A 22,366-nucleotide genomic window follows, 5' to 3' on the forward strand; every position below is an offset into this window, starting at 1 on the left:
AAGGCTTTCATAAGAAAGGAATTCTGTGCTAGGTGTAAGATGTGAAGAGTTTTGCAGGACATTCAAGATCACCTGCTAGTAATAATTAAATTAAATTAAATTAAATTAATTTTAGATGTAGATAAAACAAAAAACATGGCAGAAAAAAAATTCACTAATATACAGTGTGCCTTTGTTGAAAATCTTGCTAAGCGAGCCTATCTGTAGTTCAATTTTCTGTCAAATGTTTGTTCAACAACCAGCTGTAGAGGGACACAGTATGTGAGGCATAGCTGATTAATACACACAAAGTTTTTAGAGACACAGAGAGTGAGGTATGATCAAGAGGTGTAATTAATAAGTGCTATGCCTAGAGGACTTGAAGCAAGAAAGATTGTGACATAAAGTGAGCTGGGACTGTGGTTAGGATAAAGTTAAGGCCAAGTGACAAAGCCATAGCTATTGCTTGAGCTGGAGAAACAGCTGAACTCAGAATACTGTTTCAGAAAATATGTCTCACCTGCCATTCAGGGTACTGGTTTTCAGGTGTAAAATCCCAGACATGGAGAATCAGAAATCTGGGAAATGCTGTACAATTCAGACATGCTACTGGAGGAAACATTACCATGCTCTACCAAGGCATCTAAGCTTAGCAGGCATGAGGATGAGAAGCCTAAATCTTTGTTTCTTTGTTGCAGGCGATAGCAGTGCCACAATGTGCTCGCTCAGTGCAGCCAATGCCAAGTTCTGTCTTGACTTTTTTAGAGAGCTGAGCAAAAGAAACAGAAATGAAAATATTTTCTTTTCCCCACTAAGTCTCTCAGCTGCATTTGGGATGGTTGTCCTCGGAGCCAGGGGCAACACACTCAAACAAATTGAGAAGGTGGGTTTCCTTTGCTCTGAAAAGGGGATGGTGGCAAGATATGAGCTGAGCGCCTGATTGTAACATCTGATATAGTTCCTAAGCATCCAAAGGAGTGATGCACACAAAGGGCCCTTTAAAAATACCCTGTCTTTTGCTACTCCTAGTACCAAACTTTTTCAAACTAAACACTGTTACAGTAATTGATTACTCAATGAATACATCAGTGCTAAAGTGTTTTGGAGGTATCCCTCCACACTGCAGGGCTCAGTAGTGGTGATTCCCTTTGATATGGTCTTCTGCCTTCTCTGGATACCAAAAGTCTTCTTTCTTAAGAGGAAAGATTTCAAAGACTTCATGAGCTCTCTACAAAAACTTGTTCACTTGAAAGGGTCTCATGATAAAGGACAAACAGGACTTTACCCATTGTCTGTGTCTGGTTGCTTTTTGGGATAGGCTTGCAACACTGCTTTAGCTTTAAGGTACTGTCACTCAGCTGCATTCACCCAACATTTATATTGCAGGTATTTCATTTCAGTGAAGTTTTGAACAGTACAAGTCAGGCAAACAGATACCCTTCGGAGAAGGTAAGATGCAGTTGCAGCTCCGAGATGAAGCAACAGGTGCCGGTTTGTCAGCCCTTCCTGCAAATGATCACTTAATCAGAAAGCACGGCAGCGCTGAGCAACCTCTCTGTCTAGATATGCAGACCTGATTATTACTGTTCTTTTATTAGCTATTTAAGGGGCCTTGTGAGATCACACATTTCAACAGCTAAGCCTTCTCATTACAGGTTTCTAACCAAAACAGTAGTACTAGTCTAAAATGTGATAAGTGCTTAGATTGCCACCTGCAAAGGCTTGTCTACAGGGCATACCAAAAGCACCTTGGAGCTTGCTTCTCCCAGGCTTTAAGCCAGCAGACTTTTTGCTCAATGTGAACAGAACCATCACTGTTGGATACAAAGTGACTTGGAGGTGGAGTAGTGTGGGCCAAAGGGGAATAATTGTCATTCTGTATGTCTGGTAGAGGGGGGAGTTGGACATGGTGTCATGATGCATTTATTCCGATGCCTGTATCAACTGGGTGGATTCAGGCTTCTCATACAGAGAGAGGCTGCAATTCACCCTCAGGTTCAGTTTTGCATAGGAAAGCCCAAGCCTAACATGAAATGTCTCTTTTCCTGTCTGAAGTGTGAGGAAGCTGGAGGAGTCCATTCCCAGTTCCAGGAGCTGTTGGCTGCAGTCAGTGAACCCAGACCAGGCTGCTCCCTCACCATTGCCAATAGGCTCTTTGGAGAAATTACTTACCCATTCTTTCAGGTAAGTAGCTGTGGTGTCCCTCTCAACAGCTTCTGAGAGTTATGAGCTCAGCAGAATTTCTTCAATCATAAAGTACAAAGGGAAATGAAATACAATGGTGCTGTCAGGGTGTGCTGCCAAATGCCTGCATTCCACAGGTCTTGCAGTCAGGGAGCCTTTCCATCTCAGCTGCCCAGTGGTTAGATGTGGGAAACAGCAGAGCACTGGGAAGCTGTGACTTAGAAGCTTTTATACAAAGAAAGAGATCTACAGTAACAGCTCTCCCTGGGCATTCCAGAAAATGTGATAGCATTAATCACTGTCAATATATCCTTATGCTGGCTACGCATACCCAGTGTCCAACAGAGCTGGGGCTTGCTGCCTCATTTCTATGCAAGGAACAAAGCTCTGTGACTAGCAGAAGACTTTTTCTTTCCCAGTGTCTTCTCTGTTTCTAATAAAATGATTGTACTCACTCTTCCACCTTTCCTTCAGAGTCTATGCAAATATGGGACTCTGATTCCTGCTGCCTTTTCAAACAAGGCTTAGAAGAAAGTAACAACTCTGAAATTTTTGTCAATTAGTCTAATTTAAGTGGAACTGACCATCTCAGAACATTCCTGTGGAACACCAACAGCTCAGACAATGCAAGTTCATACAAAAAGTTTCCTCAAGAAACTAGACTTTAGGTGTTTATAAAAGTATTGCTAGAAACAGTGCTGGTTTATCTCTGTAACCACCTTTCTCTTTTCAAGTCAAGATTTCACCTTGCTTCCAAAATTTTGCACTCCAGGTAAACAGAGATTTTCAGAGCCAGAAAAAGGTGACCAGCAGCCTGGAAAAGTTTTATGTTTAATACAAGTTAAAAGTTTCACAGTGTATGTATCTACACAGAGTAATACGCATACGCACACACACACACAAACACACACACACTGGGGGAAGACATGCAGCATAACAATGATATATAAGCCTAAAGAAAGGTACCATGTTTTGATCTTAGAATTTTTTTACTGTGCTGAGACATTTTTGCTGCTCAGTACAGCTTGAAAATACAAAAAAAAAAATTTGCAAATATGTTTTTTCTAAATAATCTCTCTCTAAAAACTGAATGCTTGAGTTATTTCAATGAATTTCTTATATATGCCTTTTTTACTCATTCCTTTCTTGCTGATCTACTACAAGGAATTATCCTGAAGCCATGAAATTATCTGTCTTATAACAATCGCCATGTTATGATAAACTTCTGTTATTTGTACTTTCCAGCAATACTTGGATTCCACTAAGAAATTCTATCGAGCAGAGCTGGAACCAGTCAATTTTAAATACCCCGAAGAAGAAGCCAGAGAGAAGATTAACCTCTGGGTGGAAAATGAGACAAAAGGTAAAGATGAAAATGTGCAGATTGTTTGGTTTGCAATTGAACCAGTTAGGAATATCATGTCTGAATTTCAGTTTCCACTTTTTTAACCAAAGGTAGCAAGATTTTTATATATTAAACACTCACTGAATTTTTTTTGCTCAGTAGGAAATAAATGTAGAGAAAGGCACAAAAATGCTTTGAGTTCCTGGCTTCAAAAGCTGTACATAAACATTTTGTTATTTGTCTGACAGCATTATACTACCTTTTATATTTATAGAAATAGTTATTAATAGTCAAATGCAGCTGATTGCCCAAACAAAGTAATAATTATTCTCAATTCGTTATTTCTAAAGGTAAAATCAAAGACCTATTTGCTGCTGGGTTTATTGATCCCTCTACTGTACTTGTCCTGGTCAATGCTATATATTTTAAAGGAAAGTGGGCAGTAGGATTTAAGAAAGAAGACACTAAGGAAACATATTTCCAACTGAACAAGGTACAGTATGAGCAGGAACTGAAACAGCTGGGGGATGGAAATCAGATGTCTGTCTCCTATAACAATAGATGGGAGCTTTCCTCTTCTCTGCTATCCCAAGACAAAACACGGGTCTTCAGCTAGAAAAATAGAAAGCTACATCTTCTCTCTAGTTTGATAACCAAATATGTAACTGTTTCTATCAGTTCACATCAGAAGTGAGTCTTGTGCAGCTGAGATCCTCATTGGTTCAAAGTCACTGAGCACATATGCTGACTTTGTTGGGGCTTACACAGCTAAGGATGCTGTTTCAAAAATAGTCTGCTTTTGGGACCGCATTTGAGGATTCTGTTCCTCTTTTACTATTTACCAATAGAACAGTGTTTGTTTTCAGGAAAAAATGAGCTAAAGACATATTATCTCAGGATAATGTATACATTATTCATGAACAATTTAGATTTATGGTTGCATCAGATGCATCAGTTTCCTCATCTGACATGCCAGAAGAAAGAAGGATGTAATGAGGGAGTTGTGAGTAAAGTAATCTGGCACCAATAGTAATGGAAAAGTACATTTTATGCTTCTAAAATGGATAACTTCACTGGAGTTACAGTTAAGAGAGAGGAACACATCAATGCCACAAGTACATTAAACCCATGACCAGCATAAATAATATTTCTGGACTGAACTCCAGTCTCAATACTGAAACCAATTAAAACCAGGGTGATCATTTCTGTATTTTCTGTTTAATATGTTTCGTGTGTTCCAGAATGAGAGAAGGACAGTGCAGATGATGTTTCAAGAAGGTTATTTTAACATGGCCATCATAGAGGAAATGAAAATGAAAGTGATAGAGCTCCCATACTTTGATAATGAACTGAGCATGTTCATTCTTCTTCCTGAAGTTGTCTCTGAGGACTTAACTGGCCTAGAGCAGGTAATACTTCTTGTTCTCTCTAGTAGTGTATGTAAGGGGTTGCAAGCAGAGCAATTGTTTAACATTGCTCCAGTGTGGTCAGAAGACAAGCAGGAAAAAACTGACCTTCTCATCTTTTCCTTCTGTTCATTATGGTGTCAATCGTTATTATCAATACTGCCTTACAGCTTGAATGCACCCTCACGTATGAAAAACTAGCAGGATGGACCAGCTCAGCTAGGATGCAACAGCTGAAAGTGAAGGTGTATCTGCCTCAGTTCAAGATGGAGGAAAGTTACGTCCTCAACAAAACTCTCGAGGGTATGGGAGTGATGAATGTTTTTGACTGGGGAAAAGCTGATTTGTCAGGAATCTCCAGGAAAGATGGTTTGGTTGTGTCCAAGGCCATCCAGAAGTCATCTGTGGAAGTCAATGAAGAGGGGACTGAAGCAGTTGGTGCCATGGGGCTTGTTGCAGTGCCTCTGTGTCGCCCAATTTCTTATGAATTCAAAGCTGACCATCCATTCCTCTTCTTCATCAGACACAACCCGACCAACACTATTCTCTTCTTTGGAAGATATTCGTCCCCTTAAATGGAGTTTATTTTGGAAATTAGATCTTTCTCTCCACTAACATCCCTACTGGCAAGAACTGAGGACAAAAAAAGGATCACGTTTTCCACTAGGCTTTATCCTAAGGTATTAATTTGCTGTAAAAAGACTATCCAATAGGAGCCAAATTAGAGATAAAAATCTAAAAAACATTAACTGTTTCCCTTCTAACATTAACTTCAGGCATGTTTTACTTTTAGGAGGCCTCACTAAAATACACTATGTGATATTTGCCAAAGAGCTGTAGGCCTCTAGAGACATCTGCATAGCAAATCTTATTCTGAGACTTTCCTAATGTAGTATGTCTCCAATAAACCCATTATTTTAGAGCCCTAGAGATGAGTGATACATTCTCCCACATGAAGGAGACAGGAGGATAGGGATCTGCATTAAAAGGATAAACTCAGGTACTCAGTCTCTTTAAGGTTCCCTACCCCTTTTTATAAAGGTTTCAAGGAAAATGCCACTTTGTATGGGAGTACCAAAGTATTCCTGTGGGACCCCTCATTTAATTGACTGGGTGTAATGGTTCAATCTGGAACTCTTGGGGTTTGTTCTCAGAGAGCAGAGAAAGCAGAAGACTTTTCTGGTGTAATTTTGATTGTTCTCAAGCAGGGCAGACTCATTTCTTACTTTTTTCTGTGCTAGACAGTTCTCCAACTTCTTCATAAACTTCCACATAACAAAAACAGGGTTTCAGAATCATGGAAGACCTTTTCTGACAAGGTCTGATCTGTGACGGCTGTGAATTAGACACTTAATTCCCACATAAAACTTTAAGCAGTGATCAGCCATTCTCACATTCTCACTTCTAAAAATCAGCTCTCTTTGTGCCTCAGATACCATAAGTTTCTTGTTCCATCTGTTTTATTCCTCATTAGCACAAAAAATTAATTAAAAAATCTATCGTAATGGTATTTAAGTGGGTAGCCTGTATTTGTTCCATTTATCTTAATAAAACCACTGCAAACAAAATATTAAATGTAGTAGTCTGCAGAATTAAGTGGACAGAGGAATAGTCTAACATAACATGTAAAAATAATGGTAATCCTTTCAAAAATGTAAGTGACAGTGAAGTCTACCTCTCATTTTTAAGTATTCATCATGCTAAATTTAGGTGCTGGACAACTTGACATTAGGATACATAAACCCTGAACCTCACCTACTGCTTCTCTCTTGCATTTGATTTTACCAGCTAATTAAGAATGCAGTTTTAGGACATGGCTGAGCCACTCTAATGCCATTGCGGAGGATGCTGCTGCTCCCCTTGTCTCTTTCCTTCCATGTGTTTCTGCTCCCTCCCTTACGCTACTGCTACTGCTTGCCTGACTTGGTGGTGAACAGTTCTCTGGGATGTAAATCAGGAGGAAATTTTTTGGTAAAGTTGATTTGCTTGCTGATGACCTAGTTCCTTAAACCACCTCCTGGATGTTGTGGAGTAGGTTGGTGGAAAGGCATAATGAGGGATTACAGAGAAGAGAGCAGCCTGCCCAGTTTGATATGAGGCAATGTCCAAAATCCACAGGTACAAGAAAAATACTTGCTTTTAAAGGAAAAATATTCCACCCCTTTGATGACTCAGTCTCCTTTTCCTGTTGCTTGCTGATGGGAAGAAAGCAAATGCTGGGAGCATACTAGTGCCATTTCAGAAATGCAGATTCAAAGGGCTCTTCCAAATGCTGAGATATACAAGAAAAATTACAGTAAATTACAGTACTCAACACAAATTTAATTGCTAAATAAAGCACATTCATGATAGTCTGTGGAGCTATCTCACATGGCTCCAATTTCAGTATGAAATACAGACTGAAATAGTAAAATTACTAGTAGAGGCACAGTTTTTATATCAATTAGCTGGTAAGAGAACAGAAAACACAGGCTGTGGGCTCTTCTGATGAATAGGGTATGCAATAAATAGCCATGTGTGTTGTGCAATGACTGCCATTAGTATTTTGTGTATATCTGATGTGTCTCAAATGTGAAATACTTATGTTAAAAAAATGAGTGAAATGAACAGTATTAGAATGCATTAGCACACATAATCAGACCTATATATTTTCAGATAAAATGTAAAACAAAAACAATTAATGGCATACGTGATAAAGTGCTGTAAAATATTATCCAGAAGAGCACGATTCTTACAACAGGAAAAGGAATTCTGTGTGTGAGCAAGGAGAATGTGTGGCTGAAACAAGGACTGTCAGTTTACTACAGCAGAATTAGTCACTTAACGATCTTTGTAGTATTTTTTTTGAAACTTGTTCTACAGATATCTAGATAATTTCAAAACCGGGAACAAAATACAGTATAAATAAATAAAAATAATCTATTTTCTCTTCACATAGTCTATTTTCTAATTCCTTCTTAATTTGTAAAACATCTAAAAAATGTAGTAAAAACAACCAGGAGCTGGAAAGTAGCCCTGGCTGCTAGTGTAGTAGAAGCAGCTCCTAGTTTAGAGGGCAGTGCTCCCACAAAATCAGAGACATTTACCTAAAAATAAAAGGCAAACCCTCTACTCTGGCAGAAAGTGGTGAACAGCAGCTTGTAAATCTGCAATGCCAAACAACAGAGCTTTCAGAGCAAAGAAAAACCAGAGACTGAATGGTGCCTGGAGCAGACACGATCCTGAAGGGGATACCACTGCCTTTTTCCCAGGGACAGGCTTCATGCTGAGTGTTGCTGCACAGCCTGTTGAACTATGCCAGCATACCTCACAGCCTACAAATATGTACGCTGCCAAAAAGCAAAGCAAAAGAAAACAAATATTATTTTCATGAAAATCCATGGAAAGATAATGCACATTTGTTCCACACTAGACAGACCTGTGTCTTTCCACAGTCTGATTGCTGAATAACTCTCAATTTGCATATTAATCTTTCCACTGGACTCTAATATCTCTGATGGTTGCAGTCCTCCTCAGTTTTCTCTGGTATTCTGCTTTCCTTTAAACTGTTTCTTAGTACCTATGTATAACATTATTATTATTATATCTTCAAAAGATTGACAATGAATGGACAAGAAGGGCAAAGGAAGATTTTTGCATTGTCACCGAAAAAGCCAATTTTGAGTAATACTTTTTTTCCCCCATGTGAAGACCAGAGCTTATTTCCTTCAAACTGTAACTGGTAGAAAGTTTTATACCAGGAAGTCCTGGTATCTTATGATCCCATTAAGAAAGGCGCTCAGACCCTGTAAGGTATTGCTTCAAATGCCATTTGCTAGAGCTAATATTATAAAGAAGAAGAAGAAAGCAGAGGCTGCAGAGATGATCTGCTCAGCAGCTGTATGCACCAGGCAAAGAGCAGCACCATTTACCAGAGAGCACCACATGCATGAAAGTGTTGCAGTGAGTGGGATTCAGCTGCCTGAAAAGTGGCACTTGGGCAAGCCTCTTCCTTTTCTTTGGTAAGTGTGTGTTGCAGAAAAAACCTCACTGTTTTACTGATGTTTTATTATAACAAATTGAGTTATTGCTAGAGCTAACTAGCAATCAAGGGGCATAGAGGAGTGGTGGATGTGCTTGGCCTCCTTTCACCTTGGGTTGCTGTATAAACACAGTACATGTTGACACACCAGCCACTATGAGCTCTGAAGGGGAAGGGACACGTTAGGCATTAACTTTACCCCGGGCTTGACACATTGACCCTCTGAGAGGTTTAATACAAGGTGTTGGCTGTCTTAAAAATGCTAGCACCGATACCAAGAGCAGTTTGCCTCAGACTGTGTGTGCACCACACTGAGCTGATCATCACCAGCACAATGAATACCATGACTGAATAAAACCAATCTGAAAACCTGTAAGTGGGACGTCTTTAGCCACATCACAGTTCATTTAAGGTCATTGAGAAATGCCAGTATAGCCTCTGCTAAGTGTGATGCAGATGGATGGGCCATCCAAAGCATAATCAAATATTACCCCCAAACACTGCAGTAGTTGCTGAGTAACCATAAGAAAATAAATGTGAAAATCTGAGCAGAGAAGTGGTGGAAAGAGCTGGTTGTTCTGCTGCTTAATATCTCCTCAATTATGCCAACATGGGGTAATAGGCGCAAACACCATGAACTGGTTTAGGCACAAAGGGCAGCAGAGTTCTTGCTGACCTCTTTCTTGGGACAAACACAGATATGGAACAGATTTTAACCTCTTTGTCTTGTTTTACAGTACTAGACTCTTAGCTTTTGAATTTCAGGAGAAGCATTTGGTTTCCCCAGGTCCAATGCCCTAACTAGGAAAAGTTACAAAAGAGCACTTGTCTGCTGATGACTCTATATGGTAGCTCATTCTGATCAGAATTTTCAGCTACTCACAAGCTGCTTCTGCAACCACTTGTGCACTAACATTCAGTGTAGAAAATAATACAAAACCCCACCAAACCCAAGGGTGTATAGTGACAGAGTATTCTCTGGAAAAGTTGGACTGCCCCATCCATGAGTCCTGTCAGAACCAAACTTTCTCTTCCATGAGCTCACTTACTTTGGGTGTTTTAAACTATCTTGCCTGCCTTGTAGTTTTTCAGATTAGAGTAGCTGGCATAATTCAGAAACAGAGCAGTTACCAGATGTTCAATCAGATCACCTGTGTGAAGAACTGTTGGGGTGATCATGCTGCTGCAAAGGTATGAAATGTAGAGTATACAAAGGCAAATATATTGGCTGGGAGAACACACCAGAAATACCTACGTGCCCTCTTCTAGAGAATCTTGTGCAACGAGATGTTTCTTGAGAAAATCTTGGACATTTAGGCAAAGAGCTGGCTGGTTATGTCCTTCAGGTGCATGCTACACAGGACAAACACTTTGAACCAGAGCACACAAAGGAGTGTGGGTGCCCAGGAAAGCTCTCTGTGGAAGTTCCAAAGGCATGTTCGGGCAACTGTTGACTGCTTTAATGTGGATATGTGAAAATGGGAGAATAAGAGAAGACATACTACAGCTCTTTCCACATAAAACCTGTGCCCTCAGGCAGTAACGGTTTGGTAGGATAAAGTAAAAACTACCGCAGCCCATCTTACAGAATAAGGAACATTGAACAAGGTGAGAGGAAAGCTGCTTATTGTCCTCAGTTTTTCCCATCCTTATCACTGCTATAACATCCTCAGATGAAGAGCTCATTTTGAGTTGGGAAAGTGAAAGCCACTCCAGTTATCAGGCTCTGCATGTACATGTCTACATTTCAGCAAAACAAAACACACTCTTACGGGTAAAGTAGCTCCCTTTCTGTTTCACAGAAAGCGCACCTACTGCTGTATGCTCTGTGAGTTAATATGTAAAAATTTGGGATTTCTATTATCGACCTCTATGGCTTTTACAGATGCCAGATTTGTTTCTTTACTGCTCATCAAGTCTATTATTCAATAAAGAGTAATAGCTTTTTACAACGAATTATATTCAATATTGTGCATTATGTTTGTCTAACAGACCATGAATGTTCCTGCAGACAGATTCTGTAGTTTATTCACCTGCCATAGTAAAAAGGTAGCTATGGAAGATCTATGAGAATGGCCTGTGCACATACCATGAGCCTTGTTGCCATGACCTGTGGAGAATGAAATTTAAAAGCTGATCTGTTTAAAATACATTTCTGAATATATGAATACTCTGCTGTCTGACTTACAGCTCAACAAACATGTAAATCCTGACTGTTTCTCAAATCTCTTCCTCTGCTATGCCCACCCTCAGACCTCAACACTGCTGCTCTGAATGTTTTAATCAAAATTAAGTTTTATCTGTGCTTGTTCTTACATGGACAAAATAATTTTAAAACTCTTTGAATAGAATGACCATCCTGCAGCTGGCTCTGCTTAGAATTGCATTATTTTGGCAACATCAGGTGGTCACTGTTCATGAGGAACTTCCCTCTGTTCCACTGCATGGACACTGTAGTGAGTTATTGCACCTATATTAGTCCTTTGGCAGTTAGCCCAGTCTCCACTTCTTTCACACTTGGTGGGAGTACTGTGTTACTTTGCTTTCTGTACTTACAGTGCCTCATAGGTAAGAAGAGAAACAGCTAATTTTTCAGGGACCGATGCACTTTTTTGCACTCCCTGGTAATACAAGACCCTTTCCTCAGCTATACCTGTGGATGGTCACAAATGATGGACTGTGGTGGAAACTGTTTGATCGCTCCCAGATCTATGACTAGGTCTTATTTTCCTGTAATATTTTGGGATATTTAGCTTCACTTGACTGTGAGAATCACCTGATCTGATGTTACAACTTGGTTTATTGAAAATGTATTATGTTTTGCAGGATATATTTGTAACACTGTTTTCCCTTAGTTTTTTGCATTTCTTTTTCATTTGACTCTAGTTACTTAGTATAGCTCAATCCCATTAATGTGTAAATTCAAAAGAACTTTATGAAATATAGTTATAGGCTTGAACTCCAATTTCTTTGGTACAATCCTACAAGTTACAGCAAAAGCTTAAATAATTAATTTTTTTTAATTGGGCTTTACTTCAATAAATAAAGGTTGACTTGCTGCAGATAGAGTACCAGTCTAACATTGGTCTACTCAATGTTTCAAAGTGCAATGAATGAAAAGGTCATGACGAAAGGTAGTGACTTAAAAGATGACTCCTTGAAGGCTAACAGTGGGAGTGTCTCAATGGTACAATATATATCACCAAGACCTCAGAGAATCTGTTTAGGTTGAGCTGGCAAGCTGGTTTATTACGTGCCTCTGAAGTCTGTGGGGTAAGTATTTCTCCAAGTAAAATATAATTTCTAGTTTGTATTCTTTATTATGGAAAAAAAAAAAGTGATATTATGTTTAAGAACTTTAAGGTAAGTATAAGACAAATATGTAAAAAGACAGTATATACAGTATGCTTTACCTTGCCTTATCAATTTACATTTTATTGTTTGACTGTCAAATACTTTGAAGTGTGCAAAATATGAGTGTACACCATAGCTTTGAGTAGAAATACCTCCTTTTCACTGAAAATATGGCATCCAATTAAAATTGTTCTTTTATAATTTTAATAATTATTTGGGGAATAAAGGAGTTTTTCTTTTCTCAGTCTCACTCTCTGGAGAACACGGGTGAGGTATGGAATGACGATTCACAGAGTTTGTGGTTCCATAGTCATTAGTGCTAGATGCCTCTCATCACATAATCAACCACATCTGCTTCAAACTATGGATAAGCTGCTATTCCTCCTATTTTAACTGTCTTAGAGATACAAGAACAGTATGCAACTTCTTTGGTCTCAGATTCAAAAGAGAGAATGACTGCAGGTTTCAATGAATATCCTTAACATGTCACATTCATTTGCAGGCACAGGACTTGCACCTGACTGAATGAATGCAGGTCTACACTGTTTCAAGCTGTACTGCCAAAACCTGTATTTATGATATATATGCTTGTACTTTTTCCCTATGAAAAAGCATCAGCAGAGATTAAATCTCGAAAATGGGACTCTACCGAAAAGAACCCCCCCTAAATCTGTAGTTCAGTATCTAAGAATCTGGCTATATTTAAGGAGCAACTTACTCTCATTATTCCTATAAATTACAAGAAAGCAACATCCAAATTTGTGTCTGGTTGTACTAAGCAACAATAAAAAGAACAATAAGTTGTAGTGAGTTGACTACATTTCATATAAAGATACAGATCATTGTGCAGAGGAGCCACAGGAAAAATGAAATATGAAGTCTGCATTGTTTCAAACATCATTCACATTTCTCCGGATCGCCATAGGGAAACTCATCCATTCAGTGTTACATTTTTCATATTGAAGCATGAATGATACTATTTATTTCTGAAAAGGCAAGTACAAGATACTGTCTTGATGATGAGCTAGTATCTTTCTGAAAGAAAGCAAACATGAGTTCAGAGAAAAACAGGTCAAGAGTTACAGTATTTCTAATCATCACAGAACTTGCAGGCTCTACATCATTCATTGGTTCAGCATCTCAAAACCAGAAATGAACTAGCAGTTTTTGGGTTATTGACAGTACTTTTTAAAACAAGTGTTACGTGTCACCACTATACAGTCATATTTCTGTTTACTTCAGACAACACTGATTTCACAATGGGCTCCATCACTGCAGCAAATGCAGAATTTTCTTTTGATGTATTCAAAGAGCTGAAAGTCTACCATGCCAACGACAACATCTTCTATTCCCCCCTGAGCATCATTGCAGCCTTAGCCATGGTTTATCTGGGAGCAAGAGGTAACACTGAGTATCAGATGGAGAAGGTAAGGTACATAAATTGATACTAACTCCTTTTGACCCAGTTTAACACAGCAACAGAGTATCCATTTACAACTTTGGGACTTACTCCAGTCGTGGGGAGAAAGTCACATGGTCACATTTGGCACTGGATTCAAACCTGCTGAGAAAAAGAATGGCATTCCAAACCGTGAGGTTTGGATCTGTAGCTGAGTTTTCACTTACCATCGCTTTTCCCCATGAAGGGCATGAATGGTCTTTGGTTTCCATTAAGAAAGAGCAGTCTTGAAGAATGGCTAAGGCAGGTCTACTTGCTTCAGCTTATATTATCTCACAGACCTGATTCCTTCCAGGTGGAAAGGACAACTTGTAATATACAAAAGATGAAACATTCAGAAAACAAGCGTCACAATTATAAATACAATAGAGCAAGGTTGTAGCTGGTTTATAGACTGAATACCATTAACTGGAAATGAAGGGATCTAAGCTAAGGATCGTAATCACAAATTTTCACATGTAGTAAAAAAAATTATTTAAAGCTCACATGAAATTTCTCAGTTCATCTATGTGCTGATCAGACCTATTTAGTTGAAACATATAGTTTCAACACCAGCATCAGTGACTCCCAGTGGACTTCATGCATGTAATTTCTTCTATTGCTACTCTCAATTGCAGGTTCTTCACTTTGACAAAATTGCAGGACTTGGAGGAAATATTCAGACCAAGGTACAGAAATCTAAGGTATATTTATTTATCTTTTTCTCTCTCTGATTTTTCCCCTGAGAATAGAATGTTCTGACTGCTTCAAGGAGGTTCAACACCTTCCCAAGCCTTTGATAATGCTCTTAATTTAAGAGATATAAGGTGTTTTTTTAAAAAAAAAGACAACAGGCTGCACATGTTGCACCAGAATGAGTGACAGGACAGAATAGGATGCTTTGGGTGCCAGGGTACCTTCTTGTGTAGACAAGCATCTGCACACCTGCAAGTGCTGCTAGGAGACAGCATGTGAAAGGAGCTCAGCACCCCTAACCAGGGCACAGCAGTCAGACCTGCAGCTGAGAGACTCCAAAGTGGGGCAGGAAGATGCTTTAGCAGAAAAGACCCTAGAAGCCTCAAAGGCTGGAAAGTAACCACACTCTTACAAAAGCTACAGGGATTTTTCCAGACTCTGATTCCCACTGCTACCCCAAGAGCACCATGAGGGGTTCCAGTGCCTTGATACCACCTGTGTGCTTTCCTCCATGTTAACCTGCTGCCTCTCTCTGGCCTGTCCTCATCCTCATCCACTTGGGATCAAGCACAATATGAGTCTTGCAAAGGACAAGAATATTTTTTTTTAAAGAAAGAGAAATAAAGGTAATAAAAAAAAAAGCTAGAGAATTTAGTAGCTGGTTAAGCATTTAGAAAGCAGTAGTTCAACACATTTCTCCTTCTCATAAAGTGAAGTACCAGCCACTGTTTACCACTGTGCATTTTTCTTACATGCTCTTATCTTGTGTCACCTGGAACACTATTATTGGGAAATTTGACAGTTGATCCATTTTTTCACTATATTATGAAACATTTCCTGACTCCTTTGTCATCTAGCACTCTTATCCCATCTGCAGCTTCAGCAGAAAGCTGCCATGAAAATGCAAGCAGAACCTGGGAGCTAGAGGCTCTGTAACTATGACAACTTGCTAATTGCAGTAATTGACATCTGAATTTTCCTTTGGTCATCTCACTCCCGAGCCAGAGGTTTCAGATTTATCACTGAGGTTTTCTGCTTGTTGTCACCTAGAATGAGTGTCATCATATGCTGTGAATTAATTGTACATCATTAGTTGCTTGTATTGAACATCCCTCCCACGGAGCTTTTAGACTATAGTATATGTTCATTTGCAAATGTCAGAACACTCTATGTTTTCCCATGTTGTTTGTACCTTACAAATAATTCTCTTCCTAGTAAAATAAGATAACAGCTATATCTTTTTATCTTTTTATCAACAACTCAGTGTGGCAAGTCTATGAATATCCACATACTGTTTAAAGAACTTCTCTCTGATATCACTGCACCAAAAGCCAATTTTTCACTCTACATTGCCAACAGACTCTATGCTGAAAAGACATATCCAGTCCTACCGGTGAGTTGTACATTAGAGTGATTTCTTGCTAAACCCTGTAGCCAGGAGGATTGACCAGAGTAGGTGATCTGTTAATCTAGTCGTCCCCATGGAAGACTTCCATGTCTTTCCCTTTACCACAGCCCTGACAATAGTCTGAATGGAAAGCAATTCCAGGCAAAAAGATGGCCCTATTCAAAAATGGATCAAGTAATAAACAAAACTATTTGGTAATAGCCTTTTCATTTTAACAGATTGTTCCTTTTTTTTTTTTTTTTTCAGAAAGTAATTTGACTTCAGCACATTTCTCCACTTGAAAGCCTCACCTCAAAAGCAACTTTTGAAAGTGTCAAAATATTTCATCTGACATTTCCAAAACAAAAGATACAAAAATTCTGAATCAAAGGACCTTTTTATCTCTCAAAATAAGGAAAAATGCTTAAAAAAAAAAAAAAAAAGGAGTGGACATAATGATAATAAAACTCTAAAATGAACCTGAAACAGTGTTTTTGGATCAAGCTTTCTTCAAGAAAATATTTAATATTTTTAATATATACTCTTAACTGGTTAAGTAATAAAAATGTCAGATCTGAAAACGTAATGAATCAGAATAATTTTTATGGCCCAGTTTTAGCAGGTTCTTCCAGGAAGTAAGCAATGACCGTGGCATGACTATAAAAATCCTTTTAGCCATATTTTATTTCACCTTCATACTGTTTTTAAAAAATTAGTAGTTTGGTGGCTACAGAATCACAGAATCAACTAGGTTGGAAAGGACCTTGAAGATCATCTAGTCCAACCATTAACCTCACACTGACAGTTCCCAACTACACCACATCCCTCAGTGCTATGTTGAATTGCTGTCTTTACAGATCTACTTAAAATGCGTGAAGAAACTGTACAGAGCAGGTCTGGAAATGGTCAACTTCAAAACAACACCAGATCAAGCCAGACAGCTCATTAATTCCTGGGTGGAAAGTCAGACAGATGGTAAGGTCAGACAAGATTTTGAAATATACTTCCTCTCACAACTATATTTGAACAACTTCTGGAAAGACTAAATAATAGAGGAGAAACTTCTTCCACCCATCCCCATTAGTGTATATTTCACATGGAAAGGGATGACTCTATTGCACCTGTGTGGCAGTAACAGTGTGTTTTAAACATATCTGGCAAAAGCAGAAGTACCAGGATATGCACACTTTATATTCACGCTTTTTGTGTCTGGAGAGCTTGACTCATAAAAGGTTAGTGCTGACTTCTCTAGAATATTGGCATAATTTTACAAGGATGTGCTGGCTGGGTAAGAAGTGGTCTTCCAGGGGAAAAAGTAACGTGCGCACTAGGCGGATGGTGGGGAGGAAATGCTTCGGGAGCTTGTGTGCATTTATTGTGCTGAGGTGGGAGGAAAAACAAGACTGGAGTGTAAGAAAGAAGCACACTGAGAAACAGAAAATCTGTATCACTGCTTCCCTCTCCTGTTCCTTCTTTTCTATACAAATCTTTTTCCAAGCACTGGTTAGAAATATTGCTGGGGATGTATACCACTCTTGAACCTATCTGTCTTCTTGCAGAAATGTCTGGCTAGGTGCCAGTTGTTCTGTGTTAAATCATCCTCATGAACCTGAATTACACATGAAGACCTTTGAAGAAGAGGGTGTCAAGTCAGGCAGCAGCATGTCAATTGACCTCTAAAATGCAGGACTACTGTTGTGAAACTTACCACTCTGCCCTGATTCTTCCTTAAAGGACAGATCCAAGATTTCCTTGAACCAGGCTCCATTGATCTCGATACTGCACTGGTCCTTGTGAATGCCATTTACTTCAAAGGGATATGGAAGACAGCATTTAAAGAACACTCTCAGAAATTTCCCTTCAGTGTGACAAAGGTAGGAGGGCACAGACATGGCTTCTGGCCAGGAAGCCATTCTGTTGGCTTGCACAGCCAGAAGGGTGGGTGTTACGCATACAATATGCTGTGGTCAGTGGTCTGTTGATTTAGATGGGCCCCTCACTGTCAGGTTTGCAAGAGCTGTGTCTGACCAGGCTTTCAGGGCACATCAGCAGGTAAGAGACACAGCTCTTCTCCAAAGGCAATATGCTTGAAGATTGAGTCCCATCCCTTTCAAAGGACTTGTACATTTGCCTGCTTAAAAAAAAAAAAAAATTGCTCCCCAGTCACATCATCTCACATTTCTGTTTTTGCAGCAAGAAAGCAGACCTGTGCAAATGATGTGTCAGAACAGTACCTTCAAAGTGGCAGTGGTGGCTGCAGAAGAAATGAAGATCCTGGAGCTTCCGTATGCCAGCGGAGAGCTGAGCATGTTGGTGCTGCTGCCTGATGATGTCTCTGGCCTGGAGCAGGTATGGCCCTGGCAGGGGAAGCAGAAGAGTTACCACTTCAGTGGGACATGGCTGCCGACACACCTTTACGTACCAGCTGCCCACGCCATGACTGTGCTGGGCAGGCAGGGGACCACAAAAGCCCCCCAGGGGCTAAAGAGTGCTCAGGCAGGCACTGGCTTCTTAGGAGAGCCCTGTACTCAGTCCAATAAAACAAAGGTAAAGGAGGAAGGAGGGTAGTGCTGCTGTAGCCCTGCAGAATAAGATGTATGTATGGACAGATTTTTTTTTCATTGAAAGGTAATGTCACTCCCCCTCCCGCCATATAAACTGTTGAGGAAATGTTGCTAAAACTGATGATAATTAGGCATTCTTTCCAGGAATCACTAATGATTTTTTTTAAAGAAAATCCTCATTAAACATTATAAACGATTTGCTTTCGAAAATGTCTCTGATTATGTTACCATAGAATGCGAAAAAAAGTTAGATAAAGCATGTTCTTAATAAAATATTCTTGCTTTTAAAATGGTGAAACCAATTAAGCTAAGCTAACTCATCAGTAATACTTCATCATTTAAGTCTCGAGAGAGTCTTAAATATAGAGATGAAAAGGAAATGCATGTAAGATATTTGGAAATTACACATCAAAGAAAACAGAAGAGAGTTGGGTGTAATGGTATCAACATTAACAGCAGAAAGAATCCCTGAACATACAAGGACAGAAAATGAGAACAGCATAGAAAGTAAAAGAAAACATCAAAACTGCTTTAAGTGAGGTTGAGTAAGTTTTTGCCAGATGTATGAAAACTAGTAATAAAAACGGTTTTGTCCTTTGAAGAAAAAGAAAGAGAAAAGTGACAACAGTATGCATTGAGGCAAGAATACAAATCTAATCTACTGACTGTGCAAAATTAAATTAAACTTTTGTCTTGGCCTTGAAAGAAAACAAAACTAAACAACTGAGTGAATGCAGGACACTAACAGCAAAGGGAAATAAAAACAGACAGATGCAAGGGAGAAACAAAACTCGAAGACTTAATTTGCCTCAGTCAGGTGGGCTGTACTATCTTCATGCAGGAGTTCTGAAAGAAGTAGCAAAAAAATTGGAATTCCAATGTAAATCATTTAAAGTTATCAAGGTGTTATCAAATTACCAATATGTACTCAGGAAAGGGGAAAAGTGATGCAGCCTCCCTTATATAACCCATTATTCTTATTTAAGCAATTTTTCTGGATTATGTTATAGAGTTATTAAAGATGTAGAAGAGTGGACATTTGTTAGGTACTATCAACAGTAGGTAAACGTTCATGGCCTTGTTTTGCAATCTCTTTCACAAGCTGGCTAATTTGCTAGGCTGTGAAATCATTGGGTTGTGCCTCATGAGACACAAGATTAGTTGGACAGAAAAGGGATGTGTCAGGTGGGTAAGGAACTGAATAAAAAGAGAGTGAGACAGGCAGTACTGAAGAGGCAAATTATAAACTACAAGAAAGACGTTGATAGGATGCTCTTCAGGAACCATTATGGTTTGCTTTTTTTATGATAATCTTGATTAAAATTAATTGTAGGAAGAAGTTGTATTTGCATCCCACACATTTCATTCCCTGCCTCTCTTTGCAGCTTGAGAACAAAATCAGCTTTGAAAAACTTGCAGCGTGGACCAGTCCCAATGTGATGGAAAAGAAGAGAGTGAAAGTGTACCTCCCGCGCATGAAGATTGAGGGAAAATATAACCTCACATCTGTCCTAATGGCCTTGGGTATGACCGACCTGTTCAGCCCTTCAGCCAATCTATCTGGCATCTCTTCAGCAGAGAGCATCAAGATATCTGAGGCCATCCATGAGGCATACATGGAAGTCAGGGAAGAGGGCACTGAGATATCTGGCTCAGTGGATGTGATGGGAGACATCCAACATTCCTCTGAGTCTGAAGAGTTTAGGGCTGACCACCCATTCCTTTTCTTGATCAAACACAATCCAACCAATAGCATCCTCTTCTTTGGTAGATATTGTTCCCCCTGAAGAAAGAAAGAGCTGGAAATAATGCTTGTGTTCCCCTCAGAAACAGACCCCCTTTACTGTAGTATTGTAGTGTAATCTCATCTCTTCATTATTTTCTCCAAGTGGAAAGCCTAATCTAAGAAATGCCCATTATTGAAGCTTCCATAGCAAAGACATACCTGCAGATGAGGAAACAGCAGCAAGCATGTTTAATCCTTTTCCTTCTCATACTGGTTTCAGGATTGTTTTAGCTGAGGAAAGACTGAACCAACCGAGACTAGAGGTACTCACCAGCCAGGAAGGGGCCAAGTGATTTTCTCTCAAGGAACAACTTGCAGGCATGACTCCAAGTCTTTGGGAGTCCATTACGTAGAAAGCCATGGGCTGTGCTCATCCCATTCCCTGGCAGCAACCTGCTGACAAACCCATGTCATTGTTCCTGAAACATGGGCTTTGAGACCTCCAATCTGAAGGAGATGTTTATGGATAAGGTTCTGCTATGCAGGTTATTGACTGGTCCCTATGAAAATTTTAACCTTTTTTACTTAGCTGTTGGGAAATGGTGTTGTCCTCTCACCACGAGTTCCTCACCTGAGTCTGAATTTCTTGCAGAGGTTCTCCAAAGTCATGGAGAGTCTCCCTTCCACTTCAGAGAATGCAAAGACATCTAACTTTGTGTAGGTGCAGTTATGCCTCTCAGGCAGTGTAGATTCAAAGCCCAAAACATGGATAAACAGATGATCCAGAACTCAGTGAGAACTGCCAGGCAAAAGAGCTGTCTGAATTCTTGTTTAAAACATTGGAAGACTTCAAATTTGAGAACATTTTGATTTTTGTGAAAAATCCTGCAAGTGGTTATAAAAAAAAATCTCACTTCTCAATGGGAGTTTTGTGAAAAACCACAGCTTTCAGAATAATCTCTGTCTCGAGCTTGCTTAGCAAGTAAACTTCAATTAGTCCCTGGAAAGCTCTCAGGTGAAGTTCAAAACTCAATCACATTATTTTTCCATGAATGCAGCTGGGCTTCTTTGTTCCTATGATAGTTCAAGGCTACATGTCTTGTTTTAAGAAGTACATGAGAATCCTAATATTCTCTGTCTTTTTCTTCTTATGTGTCCATTGTCATCTGCAGATATGGATATACTGGCTCAATACTATGTCCTGTTTTCATTCTAATCCTACAATATTGATTTTGATGCATACAATTGATTTCTTTTTTTGTTAACATAATAAAAGAAAATCACAAATGCTTGTCACAAGAATTATATTAGTTTTCTGGACCCCACACCCTTAAAAATAACATTATTTTGTAACTGTTGTGAGTAAAATAGGGTTTAGTACAAAATCCTATTTTTAGAATGAATAAAGCATGTAGATATGTTTTCTAGGCATTTATATGAAATGCATAAATGCACACATCTAGAGTTTGATTCCTCTCTGTACTACAGATTACCAAGAAATAGCCCAACCAAATACTAATTTATTCTTATGTATTTTTCAATACAATTCTAATGGGTATTAAAGATGCAATGACAGTTAGTCTGGTATTTCAGGGAATAACTCTTCCAGCAGCTTTGTCATTTTATGTGATTAAAAAATCTGAAAATCATATAACTCAAAAGACAGAAGAAAATAATAAGTACATTGACAACTATTAGTCAAAGCATTTCTCCACTGAGAGTCTTGAGACGAGGAACTCTGTAATTAATGTTGGCTGTTTCCACACCGGCACATAGTGTGGTATGATAAAAGCAAATATGCACAGGAAAGCAGCTGGTGTTACGAGTCTGACATCCACATTATTTGAATATCATCAGGATATTTGTGATATAGACTCAGCTATTTTTCAGTAACAAACCCAGCTATTTTACCAAGGTGTCCAAGTTTAATTGGTATCCCTGATCAGCAAAACAATACTTTAATTTTTGTTCTTTAGAAATGAAAGCAGTGATATAAACAGTTCCAAGAAATGCAAAATTTCAACATCTCAAGGTTTATCATAAGCAGTTTATTCACCTTTTGCATCTCTTGTAGCCAGAAGCAGTCGATTCAGTCTCATAAATTTAAAAGCCCATATACTTCAACAATAAGACTTGAAAAGGGTTACATTTGCAAACTAGCCTTCCTATGATTATTAAACCAGAAAGTGCTTGAAGTTCAAAGATATGCCTCAGTGACCAGTCTTGTTTCTTGGATGACAACAAAGGTCAAAATGAAGGAATGAGA

The 22,366-nt window shown here is 39.0% G+C and overlaps 2 protein-coding genes across 2 annotated transcripts; both read left to right on the forward strand.

Moving 5' to 3' along the window:
* The first annotated feature begins 694 nt into the window (after window positions 1-694).
* LOC141957677 (serpin B11-like) lies at window positions 695-5,489 on the forward strand. Its single transcript, XM_074899581.1, has 7 exons — window positions 695-862; window positions 1,366-1,428; window positions 2,035-2,163; window positions 3,409-3,526; window positions 3,859-4,001; window positions 4,750-4,917; window positions 5,085-5,489. Exons 1-7 carry the CDS (start codon window positions 695-697, stop codon window positions 5,487-5,489), a joined length of 1,194 nt encoding a protein of 397 aa, XP_074755682.1.
* Window positions 5,490-13,548: 8,059 nt separating this feature from the next.
* On the forward strand, window positions 13,549-20,161 carry LOC141957679 (ovalbumin-related protein X-like). The gene is made up of 7 exons (XM_074899582.1): window positions 13,549-13,716; window positions 14,366-14,416; window positions 15,688-15,816; window positions 16,668-16,785; window positions 17,545-17,684; window positions 18,004-18,159; window positions 19,760-20,161. Exons 1-7 carry the CDS (start codon window positions 13,549-13,551, stop codon window positions 20,159-20,161), a joined length of 1,164 nt encoding a protein of 387 aa, XP_074755683.1.
* The last annotated feature ends 2,205 nt before the right edge of the window (window positions 20,162-22,366 follow it).

Source organism: Athene noctua, chromosome 2, assembly GCF_965140245.1.
Source record: "Athene noctua chromosome 2, bAthNoc1.hap1.1, whole genome shotgun sequence".
In the NCBI taxonomy this organism is placed as follows: Eukaryota; Metazoa; Chordata; class Aves; order Strigiformes; family Strigidae; genus Athene; species Athene noctua.